Source organism: Microcebus murinus, chromosome 16, assembly GCF_040939455.1.
Source record: "Microcebus murinus isolate Inina chromosome 16, M.murinus_Inina_mat1.0, whole genome shotgun sequence".
NCBI classification, from domain to species: domain Eukaryota; kingdom Metazoa; phylum Chordata; class Mammalia; order Primates; family Cheirogaleidae; genus Microcebus; species Microcebus murinus.
This window is the reverse complement of record NC_134119.1, coordinates 48,967,501-48,985,614: the sequence shown is the minus strand read 5'-3', so window position 1 is coordinate 48,985,614 and position 18,114 is coordinate 48,967,501. Positions and strand designations below refer to the sequence as shown.

Genomic DNA, 18,114 nt, shown 5'->3' with positions numbered 1-18,114 from the left:
GTCTACTGCTCTATCCTTTTTTTGAGAAACATCCTTATTGAAATAATTTATTTACTATATAGTTCACCCATTTAAAGTGTAGAATTCTCTTTAGTATGCCCACAGAGTTGTGCAGGCATCACCAAAATCCATTTGAGAACTCAGAAGGGATCCCTGTAGCCTTTGTCCCAAACCTCCCATGCCCCAGCTGTAGGCAGCTACTAACCTACTTTCTGTCTCTGTGGATCTACCTCTTCTGGACATTTCCTGTGAGGGACTTGTACCTTCCACTGAGCAGGCTCTGCAGTGCAGCAGCCTCTTAAGTACTCTCTCCAGTCCTTCCCTGCTGCCTTCCCTCCCATCTCCCGATCACAGCCATTTATCCCATCATACCCACTTAACAGATAAGGCTTAGAGGTATAAGGTGACTATCTTAGTCAGTTTGGGCTGCTATAAGAAAATACCATAGCCTGGGTGGCTTAAACAAAAGAAATTATTTCTTACAGTTTTGGAGGCTGGTAGTCCAAGATCAAGGTTCCAGCAGATTCAGTCTCTGATGAGGGGCCACTTCCTATGGACAACTGCCTTCTTGCTGTATCCTCATGTGCTGGAAGGGGCAAGAGACCTCTTTCATATGGACACAACTCCTTTCATGAGGGATATACCCTCATGACCTAGTCACTTCCCAGAGACCCCACTTCCTAATACCATCACCTTGGTGATTAGGTTTCAACATATGAATTTGGGGAACTACAGACATTGAGACCTCAGCAGGTACTTTTCCGAGGTGAGAGAGTAAGTGAGTCACAGGTCTAAGATTTGAAGTCCAGGTCTTTGTCATCCTGTCCTTACTCTGCCCTGTGCCACTGTCTCCTAGAGTGTGGTAGCTGAACATTGTATATTCTCTCATGTGTTGTATATATTTGAGAAAGTTTGGGTTTTATAGATATATCTGGGTTTGTTGACTTCCAGCTCTGCTGCTAATTAGCTGGGACCTTGAATAAGTCACTTCATCTCTGATCCTGTTTCCTCATTTGAAAAATGCACTTTAAAATGCTGCTTTGTAGCCTTTTTTGTGTCATGGCTAACATAGAATGCCCTGGTAGTTTGTTCTTGGAGGAGTTGGGTCTGGGGTTCTGGTAGCCTGAGGCAACATCTGACTCCCTCAGGGCTGCTGTGCTTGTGATTGTTATGTGAGTGAAGTACATAGTATGTGTAGAGTGTCAGAGAACAAAATGGATTGCATGGGTAAAACCATACCTCTTGGTTTTCAGTTTCTGTATTGATAATACTTTCATCATGTGTTTTATTTTCTATTTTAGGCAGCCTTGCCTTCTCTAACAAACCCCCCTTCTTTAAGTCCTATCCGACGAAAGGGAAAGGAGAAGGAACCAGGAGAACAAGCATCTGTCCCACTGAGTCCCAAGAAAGGCAGCGAGACCAGCGCAGGTAAGAAGCACTGCTGGGGAGGTGGCTGGGAGCACACCATCTGTCGTGTAGAAATGTAGGATTTAAGTGATAACTTGGTATTTTATGGAAATAAAATACACAGAAGTGAAGTCAGAAGAAGTTTCCACAGGTGTGGTGTGAGATATGAAAAATTAAAAACTAATTACTAAATGTGTACAGACTGCCTTGTGGTCCTAAGCGTCTGCAAGTGTCACTTGCTGAGATGGAGTCACCACAACCTGTAGGCTCCAGCCACAGTAAGGAGCCTCACTGTCCTGTGCTTTCTCCTGTCTCCTCTCTTCATCTCAGGAAGGGTGGGGAGGGCTAGGAATAGATGTTGTGGGGTGAAAAATAGATTCAGATATGCGAAGAATTCTGATGTTGGAAATGGAATATTTGCATTTGGAAGAGCTAAAGGAGAGATCAAGTAGGGAGAAGTCATCTGAGTTGGAGGAGCCTACAACATTCCCAAGTTTGGAGTGACTTCTATACCCAAAACATGCCAGAACAGAAGGGGCAGAATTGAGGTGTGGCTGCAATTTACATGAAGTGATTGCTTCATGTCCTGGGTGCAATTTACATGAAGTGATTGCTTCATGTCTGCTGTTGTCCTGCTTCATGTCCTGGGTGTCCATCTGTGCACTCCCCCAGACCCACTCTCACACTGTCTCATGGTGCCCCCCATTCGTTTTGCTTATACAGCATTCATAGCAAAGCTACTTATTTATTTTTAATCGGCAAATTAAAATTGTATATATTATGGTATCTGCGCGATGTGATTTGAACTACATATACATTGTAGAATGGCTAATTTTTTTTTTTTTTTTTTTTTGAGACAGAGTCTCACTTTGTTGCCCAGGCTAGAGTGAGTGCCGTGGAGTCAGCCTGGCTCACAGCAGCCTCAATCTCCGGGGCTCAGCGATCCTACTGCCTCAGCCTCCCGAGTAGCTGGGACTACAGGCATGCGCCACCATGCCCGGCTAATTTTTTTTTTTTTTTGTATATATATTTTTAGTTGGTCAATTAGTTTATTTCTATTTTTGGTAGAGACAGGGTCTCGCTCAGGCTGGTTTTGAACTCCTGACCTTGAGCAATCCGCCCGCCTCGGCCTCCCAAAGTGCTAGGATTACAGGCGTGAGCCACCACGGCCTGGCCTAGAATGGCTAATTAACATATGTATTACCTCACATACTTACCACTTTTTGTGGTGAGAACACTTAAGATCTCTCTTAGTAATTTTCAAGCATACAATACATTGTTATTAACTGTAGTCACCCTGTTGTACAATAGATCCCTTGAACTCATTCCCCCTGTCTATAAATGAAATTTTGTATCCTTGACCAATATATTGTTTTCTAAGGATTGACCTACAGGACAGCAGGAAGATTTATCTGTCTAAAAGCTTTAGGCTTTATAAGTACTAAATTACTACTATTTAAGCAATCATCTTTTTGATGAGTTATTAATAAATAAACTAAGGACTCTAAGTCAAAAGTCCTTAAAACTGGAGAATAGTTCTGTATAGTGTTTGGCACTTTGATGTTTAATATCAGTTTAATGATAATGTTTGTGCTCTCTACAGTTTTTAAAACATGTTCACCTCACCTTTGTTTGACTGTGTAACGGATCCTGTAGCTAGTTGGCTGGGGCAGACCCTTGGTGCCCCCAGCAGGGGACCTCAGGCTCAGAGTGGCCCTCAGGTTGGCCAGTGGCCCTTGAGTTTGCTGCTCCTGTGATTCTCAGACTGTTGTCTCACAAGCAACCAAAACAGGAAGAATTACTGCCACACTGCTGCTGCTCTTCTTTTATGTTGTTTTTTTAGTACTCAGGTTCTACTTACATGTTTGTTAGTCAATTTCTCATTACTTCTAGTTAACCAAAAAATCAGAGGAAAATTTGAATTGTTTTCCTACTAGAATGCTTTAAAAGAAAAATCATTATTTCCAGTAATCTCTTTTAAACTTGGCAAGTTTTTACTTTTGATCTAAAAATTTATCTTTTATGTGCATATTTTTAAAGCCTCTAGACAACCTGATCCCTCAGGGCCTGTTACAACAAGCAAATCCTCATCATTGGGGAGTTTCTATCATCTTCCTTCATACCTCAAACTGCACGATGTCCTGAAAGCTACTCATGCCAACTACAAGGTATGGGCCTCTGCCTCTTGTGTGAATATATGTGCACATGTACTTATTTCTAATAGATTGTTGATGTTTTTCTTATGGTTTATAGGATATGTGTACATATATATGTATGTGTATATAGTGTACGTATAAGTTAGCCCTTTGAGATATAAGTTACAGTTGGTTTTTTCAAGTATGTCTTTCAGCTTTGTTTATGGTAATTTCTGTCATACAGACATTTTGGATGTTCATATTAGAGAAGTAATCTCATATGGTTTATGGGTGTTGTGTCTGGGCTTCTTAAGACCAGCTTGAGTTCAGAGGTTCACTAGAATGCCTCATGGGACTTGGCACTAGTTGTGCTCACAGCTAAGCTATATGATATAAGTAGTGAGGACATATTTCCAGGTTAGCAGGGAAAGAGGGATCCGTGTACAGGCTTCCTTTGCTTTCTCCCTCCCACTAGGCTCACATGAAAATACAGCAATGTGTTGGTCACTTAGGCACCCTCTGCCTAACAGGAGCCAGAATTCTAGGCTTCCAGAAGAAAAGTAGGTATTTAGCATAAACCATGTATGTCCAATAATTTGGGCCCAGTGAGCCCCCTTATCAGCTAGGGGAAGATTTATGTCAGCATAGGGCACTGTTCACCAGACACCTCCAAGGGCCCGCCTTGCAAGCAGGCCTTTGGAAGGGTAGCAGTCTGCTCTGTTGACTCTTTTCTGTATAGTTATATTTCAGTTCTTTTGTTCATTGTTTTTACTTTAAAATTTTCTATACATCTTCAACTTTTAGATATGAAGTGTGGATCTAACTTCATTTTTTTTCAGTTGCCCAACCATTTGTACCCAACACTGTTTACTGAATGATTTGTTCTGCACTGATTGGTTTGAATTACTGCCTTTATCTAACACTACTTTTTCATGGTGCTGTAGTTTCTGTTATTGTCATATCTATCTGTTCATCTGTTGGAGGCACACTTTTTTGATCATTACAACCTCATGATATATTTTTGAGGGAATCAGTTCCTCCATTCTTCTTTAGAATTTTCCAGATATTATTATTTATTTTTGCTTGTGAACAAGCTTATTTGTAGATTAACTTAGGAGAGAATAGATATCACAGATGTTTAAATTGGCCTGTTCAGAATGTGGGATGCTTTTCTCTTTGTTCAAAATGTTTTTCGTCACCTCAGAAACATGAAATTTAAAGGATTTTTTTTTTTTTTTTTTTTTTTTGAGACAGAGTCTCACTTTGTTGCCCAGGCTAGAGTGAGTGCCGTGGCGTCAGCCTAGCTCACAGCAACCTCAAACTCCTGGGCTCAAGCGATCCTCCTGCCTCAGCCTCCCGAGTAGCTGGGACTACAGGCACAAGCCACCATGCCCGGCTGATTTTTATATATATATATATATTAGTTGGCCAATTAAGTTCTTTCTATTTTTATGGTAGAGACGGGGTCTCGCTCAGGCTGGTTTTGAACTCCTGACCTTGAGCAATCCGCCCGCCTCGGCCTCCCAGAGTGCTAGGATTACAGGCGTGAGCCACCGCGCCCGGCCTGAAATTTAAAGGATTTTAAAAGGAACTTTAAAGATTATTTCAGATAGATCTTGCATATTTCTTAACAGATGTTGTCCCCAGGTATTTATCTTTTCTTGTTACTAATATAATATTTTTTTTTTGAAAAACCATTTATAAACTTTATGTGGCCTCTTTTCTGAAGGATATTGATAATGTTGAAAGATTTAACCATATTTTACAAAAGATTCAGAGCCTCTATTTAGCTGCATGTTCCTCATGTCAACCCCTAGAGTGGAGGAGGGTATGTTGAAAATGCCACATGGAGAAGGCATTTCATTTCCACCTATTTCAACTCAGATCATCTTGAATTCTGGAGTGCTTTCCATGTTCCCGGTGTCTGCTCCCTGTTTGTCATTTTCTTTCCTGAACAGTCTGGGCACCAGGGTGCCTCACTGTAGTGCTGCCTCCCTGGAATCCTAGACTCCTGCTTCCCTGTCCCCTCACTCCCCTTGTCAGCTCCAGCTGCACAGAGTTCCCAGTCTATGTGTGTTTGGAGTGGCTGGCATGTCTTGTTGGAACTTTGGTTGTCACCTCTTGGTGCCCTGGTGCCTTGTGAGCTACTTAGCCTCCGCATTCCCTACACTTTCCTGTGTAGCCCTTCCTGCCCCTTCTGACCCGTGTTTTTCCCTTGGTTTCTTGCTTTAGTTTCCAAGTCTCTACAGAACTCGGGCTGCTCTTCTGAAAGCTGTGGGTCAGTCCCTTTTATCTTTTTTTTTTTTTTTTTTTTTTTGAGACAGAGTCTTGCTTTGTTGCCCAGGCTAGGGTGAGTGCCGTGGCGTCAGTCTAGCTCACAGCAACCTCAAACTCCTGGGCTCAAGCAATCCTCCTGCATCAGCCTCCTGAGTAGCTGGGACTACAAGCATGTGCCACCATGCCCGGCTAATTTTTTCTATATATATTAGTTGGCCAATTAATTTCTTTCTATTTATAGTAGAGACGGGGTCTCTCTCTTGCTCAGGCTGATTTCGAACTCCTGACCTCGAGCAATCCACCCGCCTCGGCCTCCCAGAGTGCTAGGATTACAGGCGTGAGCCACTGCGCCCGGCCCCTTTCATCTTAATTCTCACCCTGGGCGCTAGGCCTCCCTGCTTATGCTTCTCCCACTAGCATTTCCCTCCCCTCAACTGTTGTCTGGGAGGAAAGATCACTTTGCCATTGGAGGAGACCCCATCCCCCAGGGTTCTGGATCCCATGTGATCCCCGTGACACCATCACGTGACTCTGTCCCTGGGTTCCTCAGTGGTCTCACTGCTGGACTTTTCCTTCCTTTGCCTGGCCTGCTGAAAGCACACTCAGGTGGACACTAGTATGGTCACAGTATTTAGATCCACTTACATTTTTATTTTCTGTCTCTTGCCTGCTTTCTGACTTTGCAAACTACAGAGTATTTTCCCCTTTGTCGTGGGTGCTTAGATTTAAGTTCACCAGGTGCCTTCCTTTCTATCTGTTGTAACTTTTTTGCCAATATTTATTTTCATGGTCAATCTCTCCACACCCTTGTGCTTATACATTATGTCTTTGGTCGTGGCCCATTCTCTAAGTCTGCAAAGTAGACTTGCTGTAGAATCTGATTAGGTGGAATCCTTTAGAATCTTCATACATCTTAAGACTGATTTAATATTTTATTGTAGCCAGACTGAGCAACTATATCTGAATTTGATAGTGATTCCTCTCAGGGATTCTGATATATATGGAATAGGACTTTATATTTTACATTTTTTTTACATATCATGTATAACATACTAGTTATAATTGACATTTAACAATTTTTTTTCTCATTATGACAGAAGGTTAGGAATTATTTCTTTCAGTAGTGTCAATATAACTTGGAGGATGCCTTTGAAATGTAACAGTTTTTATATAGCTATTTGAAAGAATAATTTCCTTTCCAATGTGTTTTCCTGGTGCTAAACACACATGGACACAAATACACCCTGAATGGTGAGTGTGCAGGCTGCAGAGTGGAAGCATTTCACCACAGCGGATGGTGTTTGTGCCTGTTGTGGAGAACCAGAGCATGACGTGCCAGTAATGATGTTTCTCTCCTTCACCTTCCCAAGGTTACCTTGGATCTTCAGAACAGTACTGAGAAGTTTGGGGGGTTTCTGCGCTCTGCCTTGGATGTTCTCTCTCAGATTCTAGAACTGGCGACACTGCAGGACATTGGGAAGGTTTGTGTCTCATTGTTTCTTGTTGAGCTGTATTGGCACCCTTGCTGTGCACCCCCTGGGCTGAGTGCATCTAGGGCTGGAACCTGGTTTTCCAGGTGCGTCCAGAAAATGGCAATAGCACAGGAGACTCCTCCTTGGCCCCACGTGCTACAGCACAGCACCCATGAAGTTCTATTTGTATCTTCTTTTCAGTTTGTTACCATATATTAGCTTAGACTCAGTTTATTTTAGAAAATTGGTGAGTTTAAAAATGTGCTTAGAGGCCGGGCGCGGTGGCTCAAGCCTGTAATCCTAGCACTCTGGGAGGCCGAGGCAGGCGGATTGCTCGAGGTCAGGAGTTCGAAACCAGCCTGAGCAAGAGCAAGACCCCGTCTCTACTATAAATAGAAAGAAATTAATTGGCCAACTAATATATATATATATAAATTAGCCGGGCGTGGTGGTGCATGCCTGTAGTCCCAGCTACTCGGGAGGCTGAGGCAGGAGGATTGCTTGAGCCCAGGAGTTTGAGGTTGCTGTGAGCTAGGCTGACGCCACGGCACTCACTCTAGCCTGTGCAACAAGGCGAGACTCTGTCTCAAAAAAAAAAAAAAAAAAAAATGTGCTTAGAGAGTCCTTTGTTTTCTAATTTAGACCTTTTCAACTAGAAAGGGACAAAAACAGACTCTGCTAGGCGTGTGGCTTGCTCTTCCCATGCCTTACATGTAGTAGAGCTGGGATTGAAAGTCATGTTCTTTGGTTCTACATCCAGTAATCTCCCTCTCTCCACCCCTATTTGATAATGAAAATGTTTAAACATGTAAGAAAGTTAAAAGAATTTTGTGGTGAACAACTGTATCATATCCACAACCCAGATTCCACAGTTCACATTTTGCTAGACTTGCTTTGTTGTATGTATACCCACCTATCCATTTACCATTGTATCTTAGCTTCTAATGCATGTGAAAGTGAGTTACATACAGATAGCACCCACCTTTCAAACATTGTATATCAAGTGAAATACAGTGTGTCTCATGAAGTTCATTTTCTCTCTTTAATTCTTTTTCTTATCTTGATATGCATATAAGTTTACCTAGTTTTAATCATTATGTACATTATTTTGCATTTCTTCTCTGTTATTCCTTGGGTTTCTCCCCATATATCAATTTAGTGTGTGCAGTTCTCACTTTAAATGGCTATATTGTGTCCTAATGTGCTCATACTCAGTCATTGTCCCCTCAGAGTAAAATTTTGTTGAAGACTTTGGTAATGTCATATTTTTGGTGAGGTCTTCCTGGCCATCTTATACGAACTTGCATCTCTCCATACATCTCTCTATTCTCTTTCTCTGTTCATTTTTCTCTTTGACCCATAACATTATCAGATTATCATCCTAATAAAAAGACATTAGAGAAATGTCCAAATATGTTGAGTTTATTCAGGAATGAGAAATGAGGATTATAATCTGAAATGTACAGGATGGCAACCAACCAGTGTGTCTGGTGAGGGAAGGGTGAAGGAATGCCTTTATTGGCAAAAAGGGAGAGGTTCCCATAAGCTGCTTAGAAACAGAGTTTGTTGGCTCCAGAGGCTCAAAGCCAGAGTTGTTGTCGGTTCACTGATGCAGATGCTGTTACTGGGCAAGTGTTCTTTTAAGAGCATCTTATCTGAATTACTGCAGTCCTAAAGAATGTCTAGTGATAAGACCTTGTCATAGAAACATATGCTTACATGTGAAACACACAAGCCATGCCAAACACGCAAGCTGTGCAAAGAGGGAGTTGCGTAAAGGATGTGAAGGGATTTCTTATGGGGTTGTCAGAAAGTCTTAGGAAATATTTCTTATCTTTGACACATGAGCATGATCCCCTTCTCCTTGGCACCTGTCTGGGTCTGACAACAGTGATTTCATCCCGGGATCTGCAGCTTTCATAAAACACACTATTTGTTTATTTTATTTCTTTGTCTCTTAAGTGCCTATAGCAGTGCCTGGGAGATAATTGCATTCAGTGAACACTTGTTGAATGGGCAGTTGATGATCTTGTTAACAATCAGTTTGGGTGTCTCATTTCTAGTGTCTGCTTTGTCTTACAGCCATGCTATGAAGGAGCTGCTATGAGCCCATTTTATACCATGACTCGCAGCTGAAAGATGTGACCTTCTCAGGGCCAGATAAGTCAGGGGCAGAGCCCAATTTAAGTTCCATAGCTTTTCAGATCTCCTGTTCTTTGCCCTAAACTTGACTCACGTGCCCGGCCATGTGTGAGGTTGGGCATCAGGGGTCTGCACAAGCCTGAGGTGGCAAAAGGTATGAGCAGGTTTTATTCAGATGTCTGTGAACTTAACTGGCTATAGGACTTAAAGGCAAAGGGAAATTTTAGAATAAAAATAGAGTTGTTTGGTTTTTCTAAATAGCAACACTAGGAATGAAAAAAATTCATAATTCCACTTCCTTGACAAATACTGTTTTATTTTTCTTTTCTTCTTGACTTTATTCCATACTCATTTGTATATATAATTGAAATTTATTATGTGATGGGTGTTTTTTTTGTTGTTATATCCTACATGTTTTTCCATGTGACTCCTCACTGTTCTGTATTACATGTTTTGTCTGGCCACTTTAAGACTTTAGATTGGTTTTGAGTGATTTGATTATCATGTGCCCTGATGCAGGGGCTTTTAAATTTTTTTTTTTTTTTTTTTTTTTTACATCTTGTGTTTCATGTTCCTGGGTTTGTTGAGCTTCTTGGATCTGTAGCTTCATAGTTTTCTTAAAGTTTAGAAAATTTTTGGCCATTAGTTCTTCAAATATTTTTTTCCTAGCTCCCTTTCTCCTCTTAAGGGGACTGTGATTACCTGCATGTGTGATTGCTCACTGTTGTCACACAGCTTAGTAATAGCTCTGTTTAGGTTTGGGTTTTTTTTTTTTTTTATTGTTTTATCTCTGTTTTTCATTTTGTATAGTTTCTAACACTCCATCTTCAAATTCTCTGATCTTGTAATAGTTCTCTAATCTTCTCTAACAATTGTTCTGTGAAGTCTAATCTATTTATCCCAACCATTGTATTTTTCATCACTCTAGTTTTTATCTCTAAAAGTTTGATTTGGGTCTTTTTAAAATCTCTCTCACATCTCTGTTTAACTTTTTGAATACGGCTGTAATAACTGTTTTAATGTCCCCTGTTAATGCTGAAGTCTTATTAGTCTGGGCTGTTTTGACTGGTTGATCTGTGCTCCTCATTCCAGACTGTGTTTTCCTGCTTCTGCACACCTGCTTCTCTTTGACTGCATGCCCAACACAGTGGATTTTACTTTGTTGGGTTCTAGGTAGTTTTGTATTCCTGTAAATCTTCTGGAACTTTGTTCTGGGATTCAGTTAAGATATAGTTTACTCTTTTGGGTCTTGCTTTTATAATTTGTCAGATGGGTAGGAGCAGTGCTTAGTCTAGGGCTAATTATTCCCTTATACTGAAGCGAGACTTTCCTGAGTACTCCACCTAATGCCCTGTAAAGTGCAGATTTTCCAATCTGACTGGTGCGAACAGTGACTGTTCCCAGCCCTGTATGAGCACCAAGCACTCTTTGCTCTAATTTTTTTCTGGCGATTCCTTCCCCAGCCTTGGGTAGTTTCCTCACACACTTGCGCTAATCAGATCTCTGCTGAATATTCAAGAGGGCCCTCCCCAAGTCTCAGGGTCCTCTCTGTGCTGCTTTCTATCCTGTGAACTGTAGTAGTCTTGCTTTCCTTGGATCCTCAGCTCCTCCTTAGCTCCAGGGTCCCCGGGCTCTGCTACTCTCCCTCCTGTGTTATGACCTAGAAGCTCTCACGGCAGTGCGCTGGTGAAGAACCCACCTTGCTTGCTTCTCCCTGCTCAGAGATCACTGTTCTTTATTGCTTGATGTCCATTGTCTTGAGAACTGTGGTGTAGTATATTTTGTGGTTTTGTTTTGTTTTGTTTTGTTTTTTAATTTGGTTGTTTCAAGCAGGAGGGTAAATCTAGTCCCTCTCACCCCATTTTGGCCAGAAGTGGAAGTTTCTAAATTTTATTGTATATTAACATTTGTGACAAAGCCATGGTTCCGTTACTCTGGGAGCTCTCAGAAGGCTAGAAATAGCATCCTTTCTGACCTGTGTTCAGTGCCCATTGCACTTTCTGGTGCATACCAAGTATTCCACACATGTCTGTCAGACAAATTGCGATGGAAAGGCTCTATCTGTAATTTTTTCAGTTAGCATTTATAGATATGTTATGAGGTAATAAAAACAAAAATTGACATGTAACAAATTCAACCCTGAAAAGTACAACCTTGAACATTTAGAATCTAATTTGAGTAAATCAGAATTTTTAAAATACATGGCTCTTAAGTATTTGAAACCAACAAAAGTCTATTGCTTTTTTTTTTTTGAGACAGAGTCTTGCTCTGTTGGCTGGGGTGGAGTGCCGTGGCTTCAGCCTAGCTCACAGCAATCTCAAACATCTAGGCTCAAGCAATCCTTCTGCCTCAGCCTTCTGAGTAGCTAGGACTACAGGCATGTGCCACCATGCCCAGCTAATTTTTTCGATATATTTTTAGTTGGCCAATTAATTTCTTTCTATTTTTAGTAGAGACAGGGTCTCACTCTTGCTCAGGCTGGTCTTGAACTCCTGACCTGAGCAATCCTCCCGCCTCAGCCTCCCAGAGTGCTAGGATTACAGGTGTGAGCCACCACGCCTGGCCTCTATTGCTTTTTAGTACAGGAAATTATATCAAACAAATGAAAAGGCATTTTCAATCTAATTGACATTGGTTTGCAGTAGTTAATAGCAACAGCGGCTCATGATAAGGTGGGCAGTGAGGAAGCACACTGCCAACTCTAAGTCTCAGCAGCATTCTGAGAGTTAGCATCTTCTTCCCCTTTTTTTTTTTTTTTTGAAGACAGAGTCTTGCTCTGTTGCCCAGGCTAGAGTGCAGTGGCAGGATCACAGACAGCTCACTGTAGCCTTCAACTCCTTGGCTCAAGTGATCCTTCTTCCTCAGCCTCCCAAAGTGCTGGGACTATAGCTGTGAGCCACCACAACTGGCCCCCTTCCTGCCTGATTCTTCCAAAGGAGATTGGGTGTTTCAGACCTCATTGTTGATGATAGTAAAAGTACCTTGTGAGAATAGTAACATTAAGGCAGTTATTTTGGTCATTTCTGCAGATTGCTATAAGACACTCTAGGACTAATATGTAGTAAATCACACGTTAATATATTATGTGTTGTGTTCTGCTGAACGTATTCAGGGGCTCTACAAATGCAGGGCTTTTGATTCCTTTGCACACGTCTGTATTCCTGCCCTGAAAATAGGACTGGATACATAGTAGGCAAGAGATACTTTTTTTCCTTTATTGACATATAGTATTTTACATATTTATGGGGTACCTGTGAGTGCTTTTTACATGCATAAATATGTAAGGATCAAGTCAGGATATTTGGTGTATCCATCACCTTGAGTATTTATGACAGTAGATGCTTGATAACTATTTAACAAATGAGTGAATAAATCAATATATAAATGCATGAAGGAATGGTTTTAATGTATCTACTTAGATTTTTACTGACTGTATTCATGATGATACATTGAAAACCTTCCTCTGATTTTCCTGATGTTTTCACACAATTTAAATAGCAGCTATCTTGTATCTCTGATTTCTATCTAGGAATCACAACAATAACATCATCTGTGAGTCACTTAATGTCTTCCCATTCTTTTCACAGTGTGTTGAAGAGATCCTGGGATACCTGAAGTCCTGCTTTAGTCGAGAACCAATGATGGCAACTGTTTGTGTTCAACAAGTAAAAACATTGTTTCCTGTCCTTTTCTGTTAAGCCTTCCAGGCACCCAGACAAAATGCTCCTTTTTTAGAAGCTAGTGCTGGTGGCTGATCAGCAGGAAGGGTTGGGAGGTCTGGCTGGCCTATTGCTTTCTACTCACTTCTTGATTGGGCCAAGATGTCCCCCCGCCAGAGGATAAAGTTTGTCACTGCAGAGGATAGAGGGCATCAGACTCCACTAGACTCTCGCTATTTAACCATTGTCTTCGTATCCCTCTGAGTTTTTCTTTAGAATATCCAGTCTCATTTAGAACCACAGGGAAACCTGAAACTCTAATGTAAGGTATAAACAGCATTTCATAGCAGCACTCACAAGACATTAATAGTGATTTATGGCAAGAATTTCATACTCTGAATATTTGCTAACATATCCAGTTATTTATAGATGGATTTGATATTTGCATGGGAAATGCTTAAAGTGTTGTTCGTGCCATGGTAAGTAAACTATTGATGGCTTCAATTCTCTCACTCTAGTTGTTGAAGACTCTCTTTGGGACAAACTTGGCCTCCCAGTTTGATGGCTTATCATCCAACCCCAGCAAGTCTCAAGGCCGAGCACAGCGCCTTGGCTCCTCCAGTGCAAGGCCAGGCTTATATCACTACTGCTTCATGGCTCCGTACACCCACTTCACCCAGGCCCTCGCTGATGCCAGCCTGAGGAACATGGTGCAAGCGGAGCAGGAACATGACACGTCGGGGTAACAGTCACGGCAAGAATGCTGTTATTGGTGGAAACATGAAAGAGCAAGCAGGAAATTCTTTGTAAAAGACTTTTAAAAAATGAGTTATCCAACATCTTCCAGTAGTGCACTGTATCCAAAGAACTCTGGGAAACAGGTTGATGCAGAGATGATGAAGGCACAGCCCCAGCCTTCAAAGAAGTGTGGTCCAGTGAGTGAGAGGGCTTCAGGGTAGATTAGCCCATCTCAGAGGTGGTTGGGATAGAGGAAGAGGAACACTGAGTGGGCTACCTGTGAAGCAGCCAGCTCTGATTTCCATATTGTATAAACAAATCAGAACTAGTATGGAATGTCCTCACATATTTACAGCACATACCCATAAATGCTGTTTTCCTTTACAGTAATGTGGAATGTGTTGGAAGCACTTTTAGTTACAGGTAGCACCTGTAACTAAGGTGAAAGAACTGCTTTAACACAGCATAGTAGTGCTAGTAGTTAGAGATAAGTGAAGGGCATCTAAGAGTCTTGGATATATTACGTTATGTTTTGTAAACTTTATGGCTAGAAGCCTCTCTTCGCTTAAATTTATGTTTGTGATTTTGATGCCTGGAATATAGTAGGTATTTCTTAAATTGCCATAACCATTAACAGGTATTTGAGTTGCTACTCTTTGCAGTAATGGTAACAGAATTCCTTGTTTTTCCTTTTATAAATGTAGTGATGAAACAGCTACAATTAAAATAGTAGAGTCAGGAGTAAAGGAAAATACCCATGTTCCAGGCTTTATGTTGGTAATGTGTTTACTATAATATATATCCAGATTTCAGGAGCAAGTCTATTTAAATACTTTACTTGGATCATTTGAGATACAAATAAACAAGCTAGTATGTGTGTACATGCACATGAGTGTGTTAATTTCATATATATTAGTATTTCTTAAAGAATAGAGTTGATTTAAAATATTTTAAAGGTTTTTTTCCCTCCAAGGAAATTAAGGGGTATTTTCTAAATTACTGAATCTTTCAGATGACTTTCACCTCTCTTTCAAGTACTAATCACTGGGCTGAGTAGTGAGTTTTCTGTAGCAGAAAAAAGCTCAGACTTGAGTAACCTTCCACAGGTGATAAGATTTGATGGCTGTCAGGCAACTGCCAACTCTAAATTGAATATCTTTATCTCAAGAGCATGATATTGCTACATTGGGTGGCCTTTCAAGTTCTTTCTCACTCTGACATGTTCTGATTTTGTGACATGAAATTAGTTTGAACTGGAGTATAGCAGGGTACAGAGGAGATTATATAAGGATATTCTTTGCTTCTCATTTGGCAGATGGTTTGATGTACTCCAGAAAGTATCTACCCAGTTGAAGACAAATCTCACAAGCGTCGCAAAGAACCGTGCAGATAAGGTAAATGACGCTGCGGCTTGAATTCGGGACAGCTTGTGAATTCGGGACCCTTCAGTGCTAGAAATGAAAGTAGAGCCTGAGACTTTCCAGATTGGTGGCTTGAAGCTTTTAGTTGGAGACTCACTTATGGATTCTTTCTTTCTTTTTTTTTTTTTTATAGAATGCTATTCATAATCACATTCGTTTATTCGAGCCTCTTGTTATAAAAGCTTTAAAGCAGTACACGACAACAACATCTGTGCAATTACAGAAGCAGGTTTTGGATTTGTTAGCGCAGCTGGTTCAGTTACGGGTTAATTACTGCCTTCTGGATTCAGATCAGGTTTGTCATTTTTATCTTTCATCCATGATACCTGTTCCTAAGTTAATAAAAATTATCCTAAGAAGACACTGAAATCTGCCTTAAAGAAATGTGAAATTTGCTTTTCTCCCATCAGTGGCTACCTCTTAACTATTTCATGCAACTCTCTGATGCAAAAGGTCTCAGCAGTCAGAACACAGAACACAGCAGGCCTTGGCAGTGTTGGCACCTCCCCTTAATGTCCTCGGTCTGTGTTATGCCTTTAAAAACTTGCCAAAGATTTTCCCCATCCATTCACCTAACCTCTCTAAAATAAGATTGAATTTAAATTATAGGATATAATTAAGATTTATTGTTTTGGGGCACATTTTTGCAAAATCCCTAGACTTATTTTAAACAGATTATCAATTATGGTCTGTAGTTTCAAGCAGTCTAAACAGTTAGCTCACCTCTTTAAAAAGAAGTGTAACCTCCCAGGAAAGTAGCTGAGGCCATGCTCCGGGATTCCCACATGGAGTTGTGTGAGCTTGCACAGATATTTGTGCTCACCTCCCCTCTCAGCCACGTGGCATCCTTGTGCGCTTGCTGTGGGCTAGTCATGTCCTTCATGATGCAAATTCTCTTCAAGATTCATGCTAGTTACATTCATTACAGATAAAACTGCGTTTAGGTCATCTAAATCTATTGTCTTGTTAGGCTGGCATCTTAGGCTACTTTCCCATGTGAGACAGGAAATTTTTTGGTATAGAAATATTACAATTCTGCATTTCTTCCTAGGCATATAAATCTATATGTAGATCCTGTCGGCACTTTTAATCACCTTAAAGGGTCTGTTTCCCTAGGAGAAATGAAGAAACAGGTAGTATTGTGGGGGGGGTCAACTTCTAATGAAAGAGGAGTCTAGGGGCGGGGCTTTGCCTTGGCCTGAAGCTTTTACTCTTCCTTCTTTCACAGAATTATCAGGAGAAAATCAGTCTAAACAGACCATTTCCCTCTTTGGGAATATGCCGGCTGGGACACTTCATTCCTTTTCCTTTGACACTAGGAGGCTGTGTGGGGCAAAGCCCTGGTCTGTAGCCCTTGGTGGCAGGGGCTGAGAGGAGTCCAGGGGTGCCCCAGAGGGAGGGAGGCTAGAGCACTGACTTGAGCTGTTCTAGTACATATCAAAGACTACAGTCTGCCTTTTCTCCAAAGTTTTCCAGTTCTGACTCATCATAGATAGAAATTGACTTTCTCACATGGAAGTTACAGACTGTGGTCTCTTTTGGGGCTATCTTTAGTAGATGAAAAAAGAAAAAAAAAAACAAAAACAACAACTTCTCACTCTAACATAGAATTGTTAGGTAGACTTGAATGTTTTGTCAAATTCTTTCTTTAGGCCAGGTGTGGTGGCTCATACGTATATCCCAGCACTCTGGGAAGCCTGGGCAGGAGGATTGCTTGAGCCCCTAGGAGTTTGAGGCTGCAGTGAGCCATGATCAGGGCACTGCTCTCCAGCCTGGGTGACAGAGCAAGACCCTGTCTCAAAAAAATAAAAACAAAACACCTCGTTCTTTAGTCATTCTATGTAGAAATTTTTCTCAAATATAGAACAGTTTTTTTCTTTTATCTTTTTAAAATCTCCATCTAGTACTTGGACAACCTCGAAATTCTCCTGTGCTATGCTTGTCCCTACATGTATGTTGAGCTCATCTTTAGCTTGTACTTTACTCTGTGTCCCAGTGTCCTCTGCCTCACGCCAGTGAAGTTAATGACCAGCTTCCCTGTGCTTGGTGGTGGGATGCATTTCTTGCTGTGAGTGCTCTGGCCTCATTTTTTTTCTGATTGACTTTAAGCAATTGGTCCCCTTTCTCCCAGTTTTTAGGATTTAATACAGTGACAGTTTTATGAATGAGAATAGAAAACTGGAACAGACAAACCCTTGAATTCAATTCAGACAGTGATTTGTTGAGCACTTCCTGTGTGTCTGCTTTAGGCCCTAGGCAATGAGAAAACAGTGGGAGGGTCTAAGTTCCATGCTTTGCGGAATCTTCCCATGGGGTTGAGGGAACTGATGGCTGCACAGGATATGAATGTGACAGAAAACTGGCTTGATGCAGTCCCAACATATTGCCACAGCTTCTTGGGGCTGTCCCTTACCTGGTGGCACCCACACCATCACTGGACTCCTTTGAATGTAAGGGTGGTGGGAGGGAGAAGGCCAGCTCTTATCTATCATTAGACCAGTTTCAGGGACCCTGTGATGCTCAGTCTGTCATTATGTGCAACAAATGAGTCCCTCAGATGTATTTTGGGCAACACTTTCATTAGCACACAGGTACATTCCATCTCCCGGTGACAATGCATGCGGGTGACTGCATTCCAGGTGACGTCTCCTGGAATTTATTGTTTGTTTTCCCAATGTGGCTTCACCTCGGTTTTTAATAAACTTATTTTAAATAGATTTCCGAAAATGCTCTGCAATTATGTAATCTGACTTCAGAATAGATTTGAGTTATGTATGCAGACAAATTTATTTGCTATTAAGAAACTTGTTAAAAATTTATATAGGCCGGGCACGGTGTCTCACACCTGTAATCCTAGCACTCT

The 18,114-nt window shown here is 41.2% G+C and overlaps 1 protein-coding gene across 5 annotated transcripts in view; it reads left to right on the top strand.

The window, feature by feature from the left end:
- The window catches only part of HTT (huntingtin), a 159,413-nt gene that overhangs the window by 74,390 nt on the left and 66,909 nt on the right, over nt 1–18,114 (top strand). For all 5 annotated transcript variants that reach the window (XM_075992879.1, XM_012737356.3, XM_012737355.3 and 2 more), the window contains 7 exons: nt 1,302–1,428; nt 3,448–3,575; nt 7,190–7,300; nt 13,021–13,098; nt 13,611–13,834; nt 15,146–15,224; nt 15,385–15,546. In XM_075992879.1, coding sequence (XP_075848994.1) covers nt 1,302–1,428; nt 3,448–3,575; nt 7,190–7,300; nt 13,021–13,098; nt 13,611–13,834; nt 15,146–15,224; nt 15,385–15,546 — 909 coding nt within the window. The remainder of the gene's footprint in view (nt 1–1,301; nt 1,429–3,447; nt 3,576–7,189; nt 7,301–13,020; nt 13,099–13,610; nt 13,835–15,145; nt 15,225–15,384; nt 15,547–18,114) is intronic.